Here is a 17,211-nt window from a genome sequence, read left to right as displayed (position 1 = left end):
CTGCCCCGGAGAGCCGGGGTGAGAGGACGCGGACCAGCTCCATCACCGTCCTGTGGCCCGAGGTCAAAGCCTAGCCTGTGGGCCAGGCCTCGCGCCCCAGGGAGCCGGGTGGGATGGGAGGAGACGAGTGTGGGGGCTGCCGTCGGTGTCACTGCAGAGGACGGATCACAAAGCGCAGGACCCGAGCCCACCCGGGGCCCGTCCCCTCACCCGTCCCGCGGAAGGAGCCCGGCCGCGGAGCCGCCGGAGTAGACACTCACTCAGGCCCTCACGCCGGAAGCCGGAAGCTCCGCGTTGCATGCTGGGAATTGAAGTTTTCTACGTCCCCCTCCCTCCTCCCATGTCCCCCACCCTTCCCACTAATCCTAGCATCCATCCACCCACCCCTCCACTCCCCTAGCCCGCCCCTTAAGAAATACGTTGTACGCATGCTCACTCGGACTCTAGGCTCCTCCTCCTCTTCCTCCTCAGGGTCACCTGAGCGCAGACTCGGGCGCGAGCAAGGTCGCGAGCCGCGAGCACGTGCCTCCCAAGAGGGCGGGGCCGAAATGGCCCCAGCGCTAGTCCGTTTTAAGCCGACCGGCTCGAGGGCCTAGCGAAGGGTGGCCCTTCGGGAGAGAAGGAAGGGAAAAGGATGAAAGGAAAAGAAGGAGCGAGGAGAGGGGCCCGGGCTGGGCCGCACTGAGTCTAGCCGGGGATCGAGGCGCCGTCCGCGGCTTCTCGTGGAGCCCGAAGGCCCAGAGCAGGGAAGAGAAGGGAATGAGGGAGAGGAGCTGGAGCCGGGGAGGGGACGAGGAGGGAAAGGAGGGTCGCGCGTCGGCCTCGCGGGGGATCTCGCGAGATCAGCGCTGGGACGCTGGCTTTCCGGTGGGTCTCGCTCCTGGCCGGGCCGGTGGGAGGGGGTGTCGCGGGGCCTCGAGCCCACGCCCTTGGCGGTGGTGGTCTTTTGGCCGCAGGAGCCCTGTGTGACTTTGGGCTACTCGCTTCCTTGCCCGGGCCTCAGTTTCCTCATCTTTAAAATGAGGGCGTTGGCCCACCTGCCCTAGATTTATGGTTCAATTCGGTAAATATATTAAGCACCACGATATAGCAAGCACTGTGCTAACCTCTAGGGTGGGCTCCTGGGGCAAAGGCAGGCAGAGGAGTCCCAGTCCCCGAGGTTTTTCCCATCCAGTGATCTGGGGAGGGGGCCGGCTGCCACCGGCTCACATCCCTGGGCTTTCTGGGGCTGCCTGGGGTTTGGGGGCAGGTCTGGGGGGGGGGGGCCTGCAGAGCCCTTTTCAGAGCTGCCCCCCCAATTTGGGTGCCCACCTGGCCCCCGCCTCTCACCTGTGGCTCCAAGAAGACGGAGCTGACCCGGAGAACCTCAAATGTGGCGGTTTAGGGGAGGGTCTGCCCCAGACATGTGAAGACTCCCCGGCACAATGCATGGAGGAGAACCCTTTGTTCCAATGGCTGTGAAGGAAACTGAAGTAGATGCTATGGCGTGCTTCCAGCATGATCAGACCTGGTAAAGCCAAGGTCAGCTACTGAATCCCAATGCTGGACTTCCATGACGAGAGCGTGAGACTGATGACTGCAGCTCTGCCTTTCCTAAATCCAGTTCACACAAGTCAAGATATTATCCCATGATGTCATTGGTCCTCTTGGGAATTGAAGGACAAACAACAATCACCTACTATAGCTACTCCATTAGCCAGTTTCTTATACCTAATAGGTGCTTAAGGACTCTGTTGAATTGAACTGCTTGTCTCTGAGTTCTCTGTGGGATGTTTGTTTAGGAGCCCTTTACCTTAGAACCCTCTTGAGGAACAGAGCCCAATGGATACTTGCAGGCTCTACATCCTCATGATCTTTTGGTGATGCCATTGATCCTCTTTGAAAATAAAAGATAAGGGGTGGCTAGGTGGTGCAGTGAATAGAGCAACAGCCTTGGAGTCAGGAGGAACTGAGTTCAAATCCGGATTCAGACACTTAATTTTAGCAGTGTGACCTTGGGCAAGTCACTTAACCCCTATTGGCCTGCCTCCCTCCAAAAAGAAAAAAAAATGAAAGACCAATTTTACCAGAAAAAATTTTACCAATACCCTGAAACAAATTAGGTGATGACTTCCCCTACCCAAATACATTCTTTAACTGTGAAAATGTAGTATTGGAAGATCTGAAAATAGCTGCCCTATTCATTGGAGAAAGAATGGGTGATGCTAATATAACTAACATCATAAAATAGCATTGCCCTGTAAGGAAAGAAGACCAAGGAATTCAGAGAAACATGGGAAGACTTGTATGAGGTGATGCAGAGTGAAGAAAGACCCAGAACAACATATAGAAATGGTCAGGATAATACAAATGACAGCAGCACAGGGTTCATTTTAAATGCCATGACCATTCTTTGTTCTAGGGATGGGTGTTGAAACAGGTGAAGGACAGTGGGTGCAAAATGTAGTGTACACTTGAGATGTGGTCACTGTAATATTAAGTTTGTTTTGCTTAATAGTTTTTCTGTGTCATAAATAATTGTAGGATGTGGAACAGGAGCTAAATCTTGAAAGAAAGCTCATTCTAAACTTGGAACATCCTGTGTCATAAAATGGAGGCAAAAACTGAGTTACAAGAACAGGAAATAGGTCAGTTTTTACTGGGATAAGGAATGCATGAAGGGGAGTAAAGTGAAATTAGCCTGGAAAGGTAGGTGGGAGCCAAACTGTGAAGGTCTTTAAATACCAACCTGAGGAAAGAGTTTATATTTTGTCCTGAAGGCAACAGGCCAACCCTTAAGATTCTTGAGTAGGGGAGTGATGACATGCCTATGCTTTAGGAATGTTATGTTGGCAGCTATGTGGAAGACAGATTGGAGAATATATTGGAAGTATGTCAATTAAGAGGCTATTTAAATTTTCCAGGGAAAAGGTGTTGAAAGCATGAACCAAGAGAGTGGTAGGTGTATAAGTGGAGAGAAGGGGACAGATGTAAGATATGTTAGCTGAGGAAATGAGAGTTTAACAGTCAATTTATCCAAGGTCACAATAAGCGTCAGAGGTGTTATTGGGACCCAGGTCCTCTACCTCCAAATTCAACGCTCTTTACACCACATAGTGCAGCATCAGTAAAGAGAACTACCAGGCGTTTTCCTTCTTCTATTTCCATTGCTGTTATCTCTTCAGTCTCTACTCATGTGTCCTCACATTGAGGTGGTGCCTCTTAACTGGCTGGCTATCTTGCCTCCAGACTCACCTCTTCTGATCTATCCTGCAGAGTCCTAGAACACTATTTTTATGAGATCACTGCCTCTTCTCATTGATGTTCAGTTCCTCAATTACTACAGAATATCAGATACCCACTCCTCCACCCCTATAGTCTGTTCTCAACCTAGATCTCCAATCTTCGCTCCCAATACTCAGAAAAGGTACACCCCATTACAGTCCAGTTGGTCTTCTCCAAACCTACAATACATACTCTTTTCTCAATCTTGTTCCTTTATTTCATGCATTCTTTCATTTTTGTCTGTCCCTACAATCAGCAACCTTTTAAGAGAGAAATGTCATTTTAACCAATACAAGCTCTTAAAAGTGCCACATTATATTGTATACATAGGCATACTGATACAAATAAATTTTCCACTAGCCTCATCTGTTTGATATCTATATATTCTTTTATTCACAAAGGTATTTTTGGTGTTCTCAAAGAGGACCATGACATCAGGAAGGTGATGTCATGACTTGCAAATGATTTGGATTTAAGTGAGGGAAGGCTGTGCAAAATCACCAGCCTCTCTCCTCCAGAGCCATTTAGGTTCAGTGGTGAGAGATAGATCAGGATGACTGGAGATGACCCTGGACCCACCCTCCAGTGGGAGACCTTGGCTTAAGCCAAGGTCTTTCCTAGGTCTCAGTGTGACTGAGGCAATGCCATTAAGTGATTAAGGTTAGGTAAGAAATGAGGCAAAGAATGGCCTCTTTTACCTAGTTGAAAAAAAAATCAATCTGGGAGTAGAAGACCTTCAGGGTTTCTGGCCAAAACAGAAACAATTGCTATTTACACACAAGTTATTACAATGTACTAGAAATACCAAGTATTAATCTCCAGAATGCACATTTTTTCTAGGCCTTTCTGTAACCTAGGAATTAGTGGAGGGCATTGAAGATTTCCTGTTGCCTTCTCTGAGAACACATTCTTGGAATAAATCAACAGAGGTTGTTTAGTCCAACAAGGGATCATCTAGTCTCCACCCGAAAAAGTTCAATGATGGAAGCCCATTTAAACTGTTGAAATGCTCTGTTAAGGAAGCTTTTCTTTTTATCAATTTAGAATCTGTCTACAACTTCCACCCAGGGTCCCTGGTTCTTCCCTCTATAGCTAAAAGAAAAAAAATCCAATCTCTTTTACAAGATTTTCCTTCAGATATGAGAGTATCATAATTATGTTCTTCCTAAGTCTTCTCCAGGTTGAATACTCCAATTTCTCCAACTTTTTTATGATATAATTTTGAACAACTGTGCTATACATGTTCCAACTTCTCAAAAAAAAAAAAAACCTCCCACAAAGAACTAAACAGCCAGAGAACCTAGGAGGTAGAGATGAGGAGAGAGAATTCTGAGCATGGGAGACAGTAAGTGAAAATGTTCAAGGTACATGGAGTATCTTGTGCAAGGAATAGAAGATAAGTTCTGACAAGGGCAGAGTACTGTGAGAACATCAGGAGATCATGGGGTTTCTTTAGATCTGGAAGGTTTTCTAGACTGGTGATTAACAACTCAAATGGAGATGTGGCCACTAAATTGTAAATAAGCATCCCCAGCTGCATATTGACTTAGAAAACCAATGTTAGCTGTAAGAATGACAAGTGGGATGATTTCAGAAAAACCTAGAAAAACTTACATGAACTTCTGCAAAGTGAAGTGAGCAGAACCAGGAGAACATTGTACACAGTAATAGCGATATTGTACAATGAAGAACTGTGAATGACAGCTATTCTCAGCAATACAATGATCCAAGACAGTTACAAAGGGCTCATGATGAAAAATGCAATCTACCTCCTGAGAAGGAACTGATGGAGTCTGAATGCAGATTGAAGCATACTGTTTTTTACTTTTATTTTTTTATGGTGGGTTTTTTTGGTCTGTTTTTTCTTTATAGCATGATTATTAGGGAAATATGTTTTCCATGATTGCACATGTGTAACCAATATAAAATTGCTTACCCACTCAGAGGAGGAGGAGAGGGTGAGACAGAGACAATTTGGAACTCAAAAAAATTTTTAAATGAATGTTAAAAATTGTCTTTACATGTAATTGGGGGAAAATAAAATATTCAAAAATAAAACCACATATAGCCTTATCTATGTTCTACTGACACCTGTGATCTAGACCAGGCTCCTGACCTTAGAAAATCAGAGTTATGTCAGAGTTAATTTACTTACTCTCAGTCATGCAGGTAAGTGATAAAGACCAGCTAAAGTCAGGAAGACCTGAGTTTAAATCTGGCCTCAAACACTAGTTGTGTGACCCTAGGTTTTAGGCTTAACCTCTGCCTCTGTTTTCTGAACTGTAAAATGGGGATAGCAGTGCCTACCTGTGTTGTGAGAATCAATGAGACAACTTATAAAGTGCTTAGCACACTTCCTGGCATCTAGTAGGCACTTAATAAGTGTTTGTTTCCTTCCTTTGAATGCAAGTTTTCAACATCCAAATTCATCCCTCTTTCCTCTATACTACATTACCTCTGAATATTATGCTTCTCTTGATGCAGCCTAAAATCATATTAGCATTTTTGGCTGCCATGTTACATTCTTGACTCATGTAATTTGTCTTCCAGGCCTTACATATGGACTGTTGTTTAGCCATGACGCCCCCATCTTGTTTCTGTGCAATTGAATTTCTGAACCTAAAAATGGATGTTGACTTTATCCCTAAGCGCTGAGGATACAAAGAATGGCAAAAGAGTCTCTACTATCAAGGAGTTGACAAGTCTAATGAAGGAAACAACATGCAAACAACTATGTGCAAACAAGATATATACAGGATAAGATAGAGACAATCTCAGAAGGAAAGCATTACAATTAAAAAGGATGAGGAAAGACTTCCTATAAAATGTAGGACTTCAACAGAGACTAAAGAAGTCAGAGAACCAAAGAGGTGGAGATGAGAGAGAAAGTTCTGGGCAAGGGAGACTGCTAATGAAAATGTTCAAGGTAGATGGAGTATCTTGTACAAGGAATAACAGGTTGGCCAGTGTCACTGGATTGCAGAGATGTGAAGGTGAGTAAGGTGTAAGAAGACTGGAGGGCAGATCTGCATTTGATCTGGAGGTAATAGGGAACCACTAGAGTTTTATTGAAGGGTGGGAGGTGGTGACATGGTTAGACTTGGTCTTTAGGAAGATCACTTTGACAGCTGAGGGGAGGACAGACTAGAGTGAGGAAAGCCTTGAAACAGAGAGGCCAACCAGTAGTCTATTTCAGTAGTCTAAGTGTAGAGTAATACCAGGGTGGTAGCCATGTGAGAGGAAGGAAGGGGGCATATTCAAAAGATGTTGTGAAGGACTTGGCAATAGATTGGATAGAGGGTGAAAAAAGAGAAATCAAAGACAACATCTGGATTTTGAGCCTGGATGACTGGGAAAATGGTGATGGAGAATAATAGTAATAGGAAAGTTAGGAAAAAGGAAGGTATTGTGTGGGAAAATAATGATTTCCATTTTGGACATATTAAGTTTAAAATGCCTACAGAACAGTCCAGTTCAAAATGCCTCACAAACAGTTGGAAATTCAAGACTGGAAGTCAGGAGAGAGGTTATAAGCATGCCCTGTTCTACTTCCAGTGATTTAAGGCACTAGTGAGATAGTGTATGCAAAGTACTTTGTAACCATAAAGCATGTCATAAATGTAAGCTTGTTAGGCAAATGTGCCAGGCCAGACATAAAAAAAAAGAGCCCTGGAATCTAATCAAATCAGGTTTTGTAGGGAGAAGTTGAGACCTGAGAGTTGACTGGATAAGGTTTCAGTGACTACTCCTGAGCTGATTTATCTACAAAGAAAATGTGAGTCAGTCCAAAGGAATAACCTAGAAACTGACCACCCATGATTTTCAGGTTCTGACATCACCACGTTTGCCCACAGTCAGGATGTTGCTCAGTAGGTTACAACTGGGCTTGGTTCAATGTCTCAGCTCCTTCCTCAACACCAGTGCTTTCTCTCATACTTTAAAGGAAATTTCTGTTTCCTCCTTGATAGAGTTATAATGGCTATAAAAGTTGATTTAAGATTAATGTGATTATGTAATTTGTCTAGACTTAATTGTTCCAATTTGGCTACAGTTGATTTCACTTTGGAAAGAAGTATAACCCGTCCCTGGAATGTAACACCTCTCAGAATTCAACATTTCTGGCTGGCATTTTCTCTGCAAGCTAAAAAAGAATTTGGTTTTCTTCCTTGGCATAGGAGTTAATCCACTCATCACCAGCTGCATTATAATACCATTTACTTCCCCTTTATTGGATGAAATCACAGTTGCACAGAATTTTAAGGTTGGGAAGGGCCGTGAGTAGCAATCGATCAAGCATTTGTTGGATTTCTTAGGTGTCTACTATGCCTGTGTCGGACACTGATAGAACAAAAGTGAAAACAGTCCATGCCCTCAGAAAGCTTATAGTCTAGCCAGGGGAAGCAAAATGAACATATGTAGATATATACAAAGTAGGTATAAGGTAGTTTTGATATAAAGAGGAAGCACTAGCAGCTGATAGGGGAAGGAGAAATCAGTCAAGGTATCATGTCAAATAGAACCTGACCTGAAATTAGGTGGTGTAGTAGATGGAGTGCTGGACCTGGAGCTAAGAACTGCTTTCAAATCTGACCTCAGACACTTAGCTCTGTGACACTGAGCAAGTCACTTATCCTCTGTTTCCCTCAGTTTCCTCATATTCAAAATGGAGATAATAACTCTACCCCAGAGGTTGTTGTGAGGATCAAATGAGATATTTGCAAAATGCTTTGCAAATTTTGAAATGCTATACAAATCTAAGCTATCAATGACAGCAATTAAAAACTTGGGATTCGGAGAGAAAGAGGTAAAGAGGGAATATATTTTGGACATTGAATTGTCTAGCCTTTACTCCCCAAATAAAGAATCCCTTTTGCACACAGTGGGTGTTCAATAAATGTTAGTCAATTGATTGACTATAACATATGAGGGTCATCCAGCCTCTGCTCAAAGACATGAAATGAGAGGGAACCCACAGCCGTGAGAGCCAGCCTCTTCTACTCAGGAACAGGTCTAATTGTTGGGAAGTTTTTCCTGGCATCTCTTTTAAACTACTACCCATTGCCAAAGAAATTCATAGAATGGGGGATGAAAAATGGTCTAGGCATATCAATCAATCAATCAGTAAGCATGCATTAAGCACCTAATATATTCTAGGAACTATTCCAGGGACTAGAGATACCAATACATGGATTAGAATATACTCTCAAGAAGCTTACATTCTAATAGTGGAATAATAGATACATATAGAAATGTATACAGAATAAATAGAAAAAGAATCATTACAAATAAATACATGGTAGTTAAGATAATAAATTCAAGGTGATTACACAGGAAGGGCACTAGCAATTAGGATTAGGAAAGGCTTCCAGGAATAGGAAGGGCTTGAGCTGTGTCTTGAAATAAAAGACAGGGTGGTAATGATATATCCACATATCTACATTTCAATTTGGAATTTTTCTAGAACAATTACCAAACTATCCCTCTGCCCCTTTGTCATCTGGAAATTGTACTCCAAGGAAATCAAAGATAGGCTCCATCCTGGACCTTCTCGTTTCTCTCTTACTTACTGACCTCATCAGCTCCCAAAGGTTTAGTTATCATCTCCATGCAGATGACTCCCAGATCTTTATATTAGTCATGTTTGACATGGGAGAGTAGAGCCCAGAGAAATAGGTGGAATTCTCTAAGAGGCAAATGTAGGCTGTATGTATGGAAAAGCCTTCTGATGAAGCTATTCCAGAGTGGAACAGGCTGCCTTGGAAGTCTCCAAGCAGAGGCTGGGTGATCACCTGACGGGTATGGTGATAAGTACATCTGATGGTACCTGATGGAGATTCATTTCATGTACTGGCTGTCTCGGTTCCTTCCAACTCTCAAATTCTGTGGTTCTGTGAGCCTAGGAGACTGGAAAGATGGTGGTGCCTTCAACAGTAAAGGTGAAATTTGGAAGAGGGATGGTGGGTGGATAAAGAATTCTCTTTTGGTCATATTGAATTTGAGATGCTTATGGAACATCCAGTTCAAAATGTCGGATAAGCAAGTTAGTAATTTTTCTGATTTTTCTCTCTCTATACATCCCATAAACAGAAATGTGATGACTAGTCACTGTTTCAGAATCTTGCATGCCTTCCTCATGTAAAAATATTCAGTATTTTTGCATCTAACGAATTCTGATATGTATTGTTTTATCGCTTTGGTTCTTTTACCTGCCTTCTCAGTCTTTAAATCTTTATAGGTTTATCCCTTAAACTCCAGTTCACCTGCATCATCTGCAAAGTCTACAGATCCTTCTCCTACCCCCACCCCCCCTGCCCATTTTGAAGAATGACTTTTCTATGACTCATAAGTGACATCTACAGGATAAAATCTAAACTGCTTAGTCTGGCAAACAAAATACCTCAAGAACTGGTTCAAATCTCTATGTCCAGTCTCATTTCCCACTACTTTCTAACATAAATCCTTTACTTAAGCCAAACTGATGACTCATGATCCCTGCCTTCATTTTTGTGTCATGCCTTTGCTCATGATTGACCCTCCCCATTCATAGGATTAGTCATGAGACCAAGTATTAGCAGGGACATTAGAGGTCTACCAGCATACCCTCCTCACTTTAGAGATGTGGAAACTAAGGTGCCAAAGAAATTAAGTCACTTGATCAAACTTACACAGGTGGTTAGGGGTAAAGCCAGGATAAGAACTCAGGACCAAATATAGCATTACGCAACAAACTACATTCCATTAGCCCACTTATTCATTCATTAAACAAGTATCAATCAAACCCTTAATAGATGGTAGGCATTGTCATGATTCAGAGATAAAGAAGACATAATGCCTGCTCTCTAATGTGTATGTAGCTATAAAACTGGTACAGAGTTCTATAGGAGTTTAGAGGAGGGAAAATCATATCTGGTTGGGCAGGATCATGAAAATGGTGGCAACTAGGCTAGCCTTAAAGCATATATATGAATGACTTCAGCATGAAGAAGAGGGAAAGAAGCCACTCTAGGCAAAGAGAACAGTATGAGCAAATGTGTAGAAGTGGGAGAGGATAGGTTGTATTCAAGGAACAGGGAACAGACCAATTTGGCTTGAGCATAGGATGGAGAGATATAGGTGATTAACAGAGAGGCTAAGCCTAGATAGGTATATCCTCCTTTGCCAACTGGATTATAAACTCTTCAATGGAAGGGACTATATCTTCCACTTTTATTTCCCAGAGTGACCTTGCACAAATCTAAATACATGGACAAATATTTGTTGAAAGAACATTCTGTCCTTGTATGTGGATCGAGATATATTTCTGTTGTCTCTATACTGAGTCATGATTTTATTTACCTAAAAATGTTGGAGCAGGAGAGGACTTTAGAAACTTTATTTATAGAGAGCCTACCTGTAGTCACAGGATCATAAATTTAGAACTGAAAGATGACCTGGTGGTCATTAGAGGTAAATTCTTTCATTTCATAGGTGAGGAAACTAAAGCTTATAGAGGTTGTGGCTTACCCATGAGACATGTACAACGAATGTCTGAAGTCTCCTGACTCCCAGGTCAGCCCACATAGAATATGTCATCCAACCCTGCCTCAAAAGAGGGAATGGAGGCTCAGAAAGGTGACATGACTTGCTTACTGTACTGCAACTATGCAAAAATCAAGATAGTGTCTTTCAAATGAAAGGCTGCTATTTGGAAGAAGGAGCTCTGTGTTGTCACAGAAGCAGAACTATGACTAATGAGTAAAAGGTATAAAGACGCAGATTTTGAGTTAGTACAAGTATAGCAAGACTCTCGACTTACTCTCCCAACCAACTCAAGCATTAACAGGTTGGATCCCCAGAGGGGTCATAGTTCCCCATTGGGTATCTAAGGGAAAGAACTTTCTAACATTTAAGGCTGCCACATAAGGTAGTAGATTCTCTGTCACTGGAGGTTTTCAAGCAAAGGCTGGATACATTCCCAATTAAGGAAACTTATGGAAGAGATTTCTGCGTTAGGTGGGAAGTTAGATTTCCCCATCAGGAATGTTACAAGAGAGAATTTACTGGGAAGTGAAACTGGACTGACTACCTCTACATCTCCTTCCAATTCTGGACTGTAGGATTTGCGTATTTACTATGTGATAGATTTGACTTTCTTTACTTTTTCCTCTCCTTATCTGATGACCTCTCCCTGAGTCTCTGGGCTCTGACTTCATATCATAAGCAAAAAGGCCAATCTCGGAAGTGACTCATTCCCTTTGGTAACATTCATCTGCTTCATTTTTCCAATACTTATTTGAAAGATGTCTTTACAATCATCCAAATTTGTGTGAGGGTCTGTCTCAATAGAAGAATAGCCCCTAGTCTGCCAAAGAGCAAGAGAGATGTTTTGGGCCAACTGCTCCAGGATAGCACAGCTGAGTTTGTAAATGCACTGTTCATCAGGGCTCTCTTAAAGGCCATCTGGACCTCTCTACCAAGAAAGTTGTCAGTAGCTATGTGATTTCAAGTTTTCATGAGGCCACAGAGCAGAAGCCCAAGCAGAAGTACATCTGTGTTTAGGCTTGCTCAAGTAGGCTTTCTTGATTTGCTGGGAATACCAAAGTCAACTAATCTTTTTCCCACTGTGAACATTTACATGAGTCCACAAATGTGCCCAGTACATGTTATTCATCCTTCTATTGCCAAATACTCCTATTATACACTTTTCAACTTAAATCCTGTCCTTAAAGTTGAGTTGTTGGAGAATAGGATTGTGAATATTCTTCCATTGAGTTCTCATCCTTCTCAGGTGTGGCAAGTCTTCTGCCCTTATTTTTACCAGTACGACAGCTGTCTATTCCAGCAGGAGAGGAAGAACATATAACTAGATCAGGTTCCCCTTCCCTAAGCTAAATCATTGTGGACACCAAGAGACCAGTTTGGAAGTGGGGGAGATAAGAGTTCAGGACATTGGGTGTTGGGGATGGTGGAGATTATAATTTCCTAAAATTTAGAATTTAGAAATTGCTTTAATGTTGAATTTTTAGTAATTCCCTGATTATCTCTGCTGTGTTTCGGCTTTCCATATACTGCCTTTGTGACACTGTACAGCAGCTAGATAGCTAAATGTAAGCAACTCTGAGTTTTTGTTCACAAAACATGGTGGGCACCTATAGGATTTTATATTAGTTAAGTACAATAAGTGACGATGGAACATAATGGATAGGGGTAGCTTTGGATTCAGGATTATTAAGGCTCAAGCCCTGCCTCTGACACATACTGGCCATGTGACCATGTGTGGAACAACCTCTCAGTGCCACAGGCATCTAAAAATTGCAAGTTAGTGATCTGTAGTAAGAAGAGAATGTTTCCTTACCAGGAATTCTCTGCATTGATGAAATCACAGGTCCAGAAAGAAAAAGAAAAGGCATATATGAGGCCTTGGAAGGTGGGGTGTCTGGGAGCACTTCAAGTCCTGATGCACTGTTCTTGGCAATGTATTAAAATACTTGGACTGATCTGTTGAATTCAAATCAAATTATCCAAAGCCAAGTTTTGTTTCCTGTTGCAACTATGGAGAAAAGAACACCTCACTTACCAAAGACTCAAAAGTCTCACCTTTTGAGAATTCTGAGGCCAGTCTTAAGTCTCTCCAGTTAAAGAGTCTGAACTAGGTAGCTCTAATGAAACCTTACGGTTTTGGAGTGTTGTCATTAACAGTAATGGGAAGATAGATAACCAAGCTTAGGAATTTGTGAATTTTTCATTCCTCAAAATGAACTTTGCATTATTTATTAAGTAATTAAGAGGCTTTTGCAAATGATATTATTTAGGCATTAGGAAATGGGAGAAAAATCTAGTCATTAACCTTTTAAATCAGTGAACATGCCAACTGTTTACCATACCATGAACTTTTTAATGCATATTATCAAAGTACTTACTGACTAAGTAGCATTTCTTGTGATCTATTAATTTTACAAACCAGAGGAAAATAGGAAATTTCTAAATGATTTCCTCAGGCAAATCAGTGAGAGGCTAGAACTGAGTTCCTGGCTTGTATTCTGTACAAGAGGTCAGACATGTCCTCTTTTGAATGCATTCTTTCAGAGAACTGGCTATGGCATTTTAATACAATGAACAGCTTAGTTCAATGCTTTCAAATGAATTAAGATTGACAGTGCAGAGGTTACAGAGTAAAAAGCAAAGCAAAATGTAATCTTTAGCTAAATGATGATTCAATAGCTTCATGCCCCATGAGAAAGCCAAACTGTTTATCCCATTACTATGGTTATGAAACATTTCCTAAATAAATTAGTTATTTCCTAATATGGACATAAAATACTCATTTCTCATTGTTTTTGGAATTGAAGTGCTGGGAAAATATTTATACTTGTATAAGGAGCCTCTAGTTTTTACAGACTCCTCATATACCCTGTATCAATTGGTGCTGCATTGTGACTACCCAAGTAGCACACTACAGTGGCACGCTACAGTGAAAGATTGGAGGACTTGGGAAGGGACTTGTATTTGAAAACTGCCTTAGCTACTTCTTTCCTGTGAGACCACTGGTAATATAGCCTTTCTGGTTAATAATAAAAATAATTGGAGCTCAGAGGTAGGAATTATTTACTTTGCCAATTAGTGCTAATATAACATGCTACAAAGGCAGATGTCACCTTAAGAGAGTCTCATTTAACACCAGAGACCAGTAAGTCTCTCTCTGGGTCTAGTTCCTCATCTGTTAAAATGGGGGATGGAGAGGGGCTTGAGGGTTGGGCTAGCCAGCACCTAAATTCTCTTCCATCTCTAAATCTTAAAATTCAATAATCTTTAATCTTAGCCTGCATGCTGTCCTACACCTAGAGACTTCTCTTAATCAGCTAAATTCTGTGTCCCCTAAAGCCATGGTGGTAAAATCGATAGAGTTGGCCTCTGAAGTCAGGAAGACTTGGCATTTAAGCCTCACCTGACATTTTCTAAAACTATGAATTGCACAGGTGCCAATCTGCATTGGTACAGGGAGATTCCCCAACCAGGAGTTCCCTATAATCACAGTTACAGATCCTGTCCCCTTAAAACTCAACTAACTTTATTCTGCCTTTTCTGGTGAATTTATCTTGTAACTGTTAATGACTTGACTTATCCACCTAAACGGACTATACTTGAGGACAGTTCCTTTTAGCTTGGCATCAATGTTGTTGCCTAGTTCAAAGAACTATGCATACAATAGGTACTGAAATGTTTGCTTAAGGAAGGGTGTATACTATTCCTATTACATTCACTTGGAAAATTTAGACTTGCGATAGAACTCAAATTCTTTTAGCCCTAGGTTCAGACCTAATTTTATATCAGGATTAGCAAACTTTATTAAAACAATAATCAAAAATTTTAAATCCCTTTATGGGTTCTAAGAATATTTCTTGAAACCTTTAAATGACTTCAGATTTTCATGTAATGAACTTAGTTCCTTTATGGAAAAAAAAAGTCTGTGACCCCCAGCTATAATGATAGATGTAAGGCTGAACAGTACTCCTATGGAGATAAACTGAGTTAGAAATTTTGAGTGGCAAGACACAACAGAGCATTTCTTTGCAAAAAAGGTAAGATTAAGGAGTTCTTAGCTCCTTACCTGCATTTATGGGAAAGCAGCTGAAGAAGTTAATACATACAATATCTAGACAGGAACAGCTGCTTTATCACACTCTGGGCACTTTAGTGCATCAGGTAATTTTATTTTGACAGACTTCTCTTTATATAGGAATTAAAATAGAAACTTCAAGGCTTAATAGAGACCATGCAAGACTGGGATTTTCAATTGCAGAATTTTTATTTTGCATGAACAGAACAAGGTTAATTACAGTTCTATTTAGAGCAATTATCTACCACAGTCAAATCTAAGTTCCTGAAAGTTCAGTTTGCCAGGAGCAGCAGCACAAACACATAACAAATTATTAACAACTTCTCAACGAGACACAAAAGTAAAACTTGTAGTGTAAATAATCCACCTCTAATGATGTACTAAATATCCTTAAAAAAGAAAACAAGTATCACAAGAAAGTCAAATAAATAAATAAATATTTAACGGAACAAGCTTTTCACAAACATTTGGTCCATCTGTGGTCTAAGTTTTTAAACATCTGACCTGGCATGTGTACACCTGCAAGTGACAAGGAACAGGTAACCAAGAAGGAATTCACTAAAAGCATTTCCGGTGGACGATGGAAGGCCCAGACTCGTCGTACTCCTGCTTGCTGATCCACATCTGCTGGAAGGTGGAGAGAGAGGCCAGGATGGAGCCCCCGATCCAGACCGAGTACTTGCGCTCCGGAGGGGCAATGATCTTGATCTTCATGGTGCTGGGGGCCAGGGCCGTGATCTCCTTCTGCATGCGGTCTGCAATGCCGGGATACATGGTGGTGCCGCCTGACAGCACTGTGTTGGCATAGAGGTCCTTGCGGATGTCCACGTCGCACTTCATGATGGAGTTGTAGGTGGTCTCGTGGATGCCGCATGACTCCATGCCTAGGAAGGAGGGCTGGAAGATGGACTCGGGGCAGCGGAACCGCTCGTTGCCGATGGTGATGACCTGGCCGTCGGGAAGCTCGTAGCTCTTCTCCAGTGATGAGGAGGACGCAGCTGTGGCCATCTCCTGCTCGAAGTCCAGCGCCACGTAGCACAGCTTCTCCTTGACATCGCGCACTATTTCGCGCTCGGCTGTGGTGGTGAAGCTGTAGCCGCGCTCCGTCAGGATCTTCATCAGGTAATCGGTGAGGTCGCGGCCGGCAAGGTCCAGGCGCAGGATGGCGTGAGGCAGCGCGTAGCCCTCGTAGATGGGCACGGTGTGCGTGACGCCGTCGCCCGAGTCCATGACGATGCCGGTGGTGCGGCCTGACGCGTAGAGCGACAGTACGGCCTGGATGGCCACGTACATCGCGGGCGCGTTGAAGGTCTCGAACATGATCTGCGTCATCTTCTCACGGTTGGCCTTGGGGTTCAGTGGCGCCTCTGTCAGCAAGACAGGGTGCTCCTCGGGGGCCACGCGCAGCTCGTTGTAGAAGGTGTGGTGCCAGATCTTCTCCATGTCGTCCCAGTTGGTGACAATGCCGTGCTCAATCGGGTACTTGAGGGTCAGGATGCCGCGCTTGCTCTGTGCCTCATCGCCCACGTAGCTGTCCTTCTGCCCCATGCCCACCATGACGCCCTGGTGCCGGGGCCGGCCGACGATGGAGGGGAACACTGCCCGGGGGGCATCGTCTCCCGCAAAGCCGGCCTTGCACATGCCCGAGCCGTTGTCCACCACAAGGGCCGAGATCTCTTCATCAGACATTTTGGAACGCCCTGTGAAGCTGGGGCGGAGAGGGAGGAGAGCGGGTTAGACTAGCCTCAGGACCGGCTCCGGCCCGTACCCCACCCCACATCTAGCGGGCCTGGATGAGGGGTGGCTGCGGCGAGCTCGGGGCCTCGGTGAGCAGGAGCTGAGCGCGGGCCTCGGGCTCGCCGGCTCTGTGGCGCGCGCAAGGCCAATGAGTCACTGGCTGCGGCGGCAGAGAAAAATCGAGCGCCAGAGACCCAGCGGATGGGGCTACCCGTCCGCCCTACGTCTTCCTACTGGGGCCTCCTCGCCCTCCCCCTCCTTCCCCGGCCGCGCCTCCTCTCAGCCCGGTCCTGTTTACCTCACGCTGGCACAGCTCTAACTCCTGTCCGACAGCGACTGCGACTGGTATGTCACTCAGCGGGGCGCGCGCCCCGCTTTTAAACTCACCGCCGGGCGCGCTCACACCGGAAACGGAATTCCACCCTACGCGAGTCTCCCATTGGCCGAAGAATTTACGGTCCATTTCCGTCCCAGACCCCTCCCCCGTCCTGCTCCTCCCCTCCCTTTTTTCTGCCACTCCCTCCGGAGGAGTCACTTCCGTCCAGGCCTCCCTCTTCCCCCCTTTCCGGCCTCAGGCCCCACCTCTCCCCCAACCCCAACACCGCCCTCGCCCC

The 17,211-nt window shown here is 43.7% G+C and overlaps 3 protein-coding genes across 8 annotated transcripts in view; 1 reads left to right on the top strand and 2 right to left on the bottom strand.

The window, feature by feature from the left end:
- The window catches only part of UBL7 (ubiquitin like 7), a 20,597-nt gene extending 20,021 nt beyond the window's left edge, over nt 1-576 (bottom strand). Inside the window, exon 1 of one of the 3 annotated variants that reach the window (XM_069071180.1) lies at nt 437-576. Coding sequence is in view for 1 of the 3 variants with exons in the window: in XM_069071178.1 (XP_068927279.1) it covers nt 261-300 (40 nt within the window). In the remaining 2 variants the exon portion in view is untranslated. Of the gene's footprint in view, nt 1-210; nt 395-436 lie in introns of those variants that run through there. The other 2 variants (XM_069071178.1, XM_069071179.1) reach the window with 2 other exon arrangements.
- A 164-nt stretch (nt 577-740) lies between these two features.
- ARID3B (AT-rich interaction domain 3B) overlaps nt 741-17,211 on the top strand; it is a 73,069-nt gene continuing 56,598 nt past the window's right edge. For all 4 annotated transcript variants that reach the window (XM_069071175.1, XM_069071174.1, XM_069071173.1 and 1 more), the window contains exons 1-2: nt 741-867; nt 5,815-6,257. In XM_069071175.1, coding sequence (XP_068927276.1) covers nt 6,195-6,257 — 63 coding nt within the window. In that variant the 5' untranslated portion in view covers nt 741-867; nt 5,815-6,194. The remainder of the gene's footprint in view (nt 868-5,814; nt 6,258-17,211) is intronic.
- Nucleotides 15,031-17,031, bottom strand: LOC138148488 (actin, cytoplasmic type 5). Its single transcript, XM_069071171.1, has 2 exons — nt 16,896-17,031; nt 15,031-16,568 (listed from the first exon to the last, which is right to left on the bottom strand). The coding sequence occupies exon 2, from the start codon at nt 16,547-16,549 to the stop codon at nt 15,419-15,421; it is 1,131 nt and encodes a 376-aa protein (XP_068927272.1). The 5' UTR covers nt 16,550-16,568; nt 16,896-17,031; the 3' UTR covers nt 15,031-15,418.

This window comes from Petaurus breviceps, unplaced genomic scaffold (genome assembly GCF_028583685.1).
Source record: "Petaurus breviceps papuanus isolate PSGF00001 unplaced genomic scaffold, PetGlider_PUasm1.0 90825, whole genome shotgun sequence".
NCBI classification, from domain to species: Eukaryota; Metazoa; Chordata; class Mammalia; order Diprotodontia; family Petauridae; genus Petaurus; species Petaurus breviceps.
This window is presented reverse-complemented; position numbering and strand designations above follow the sequence as displayed.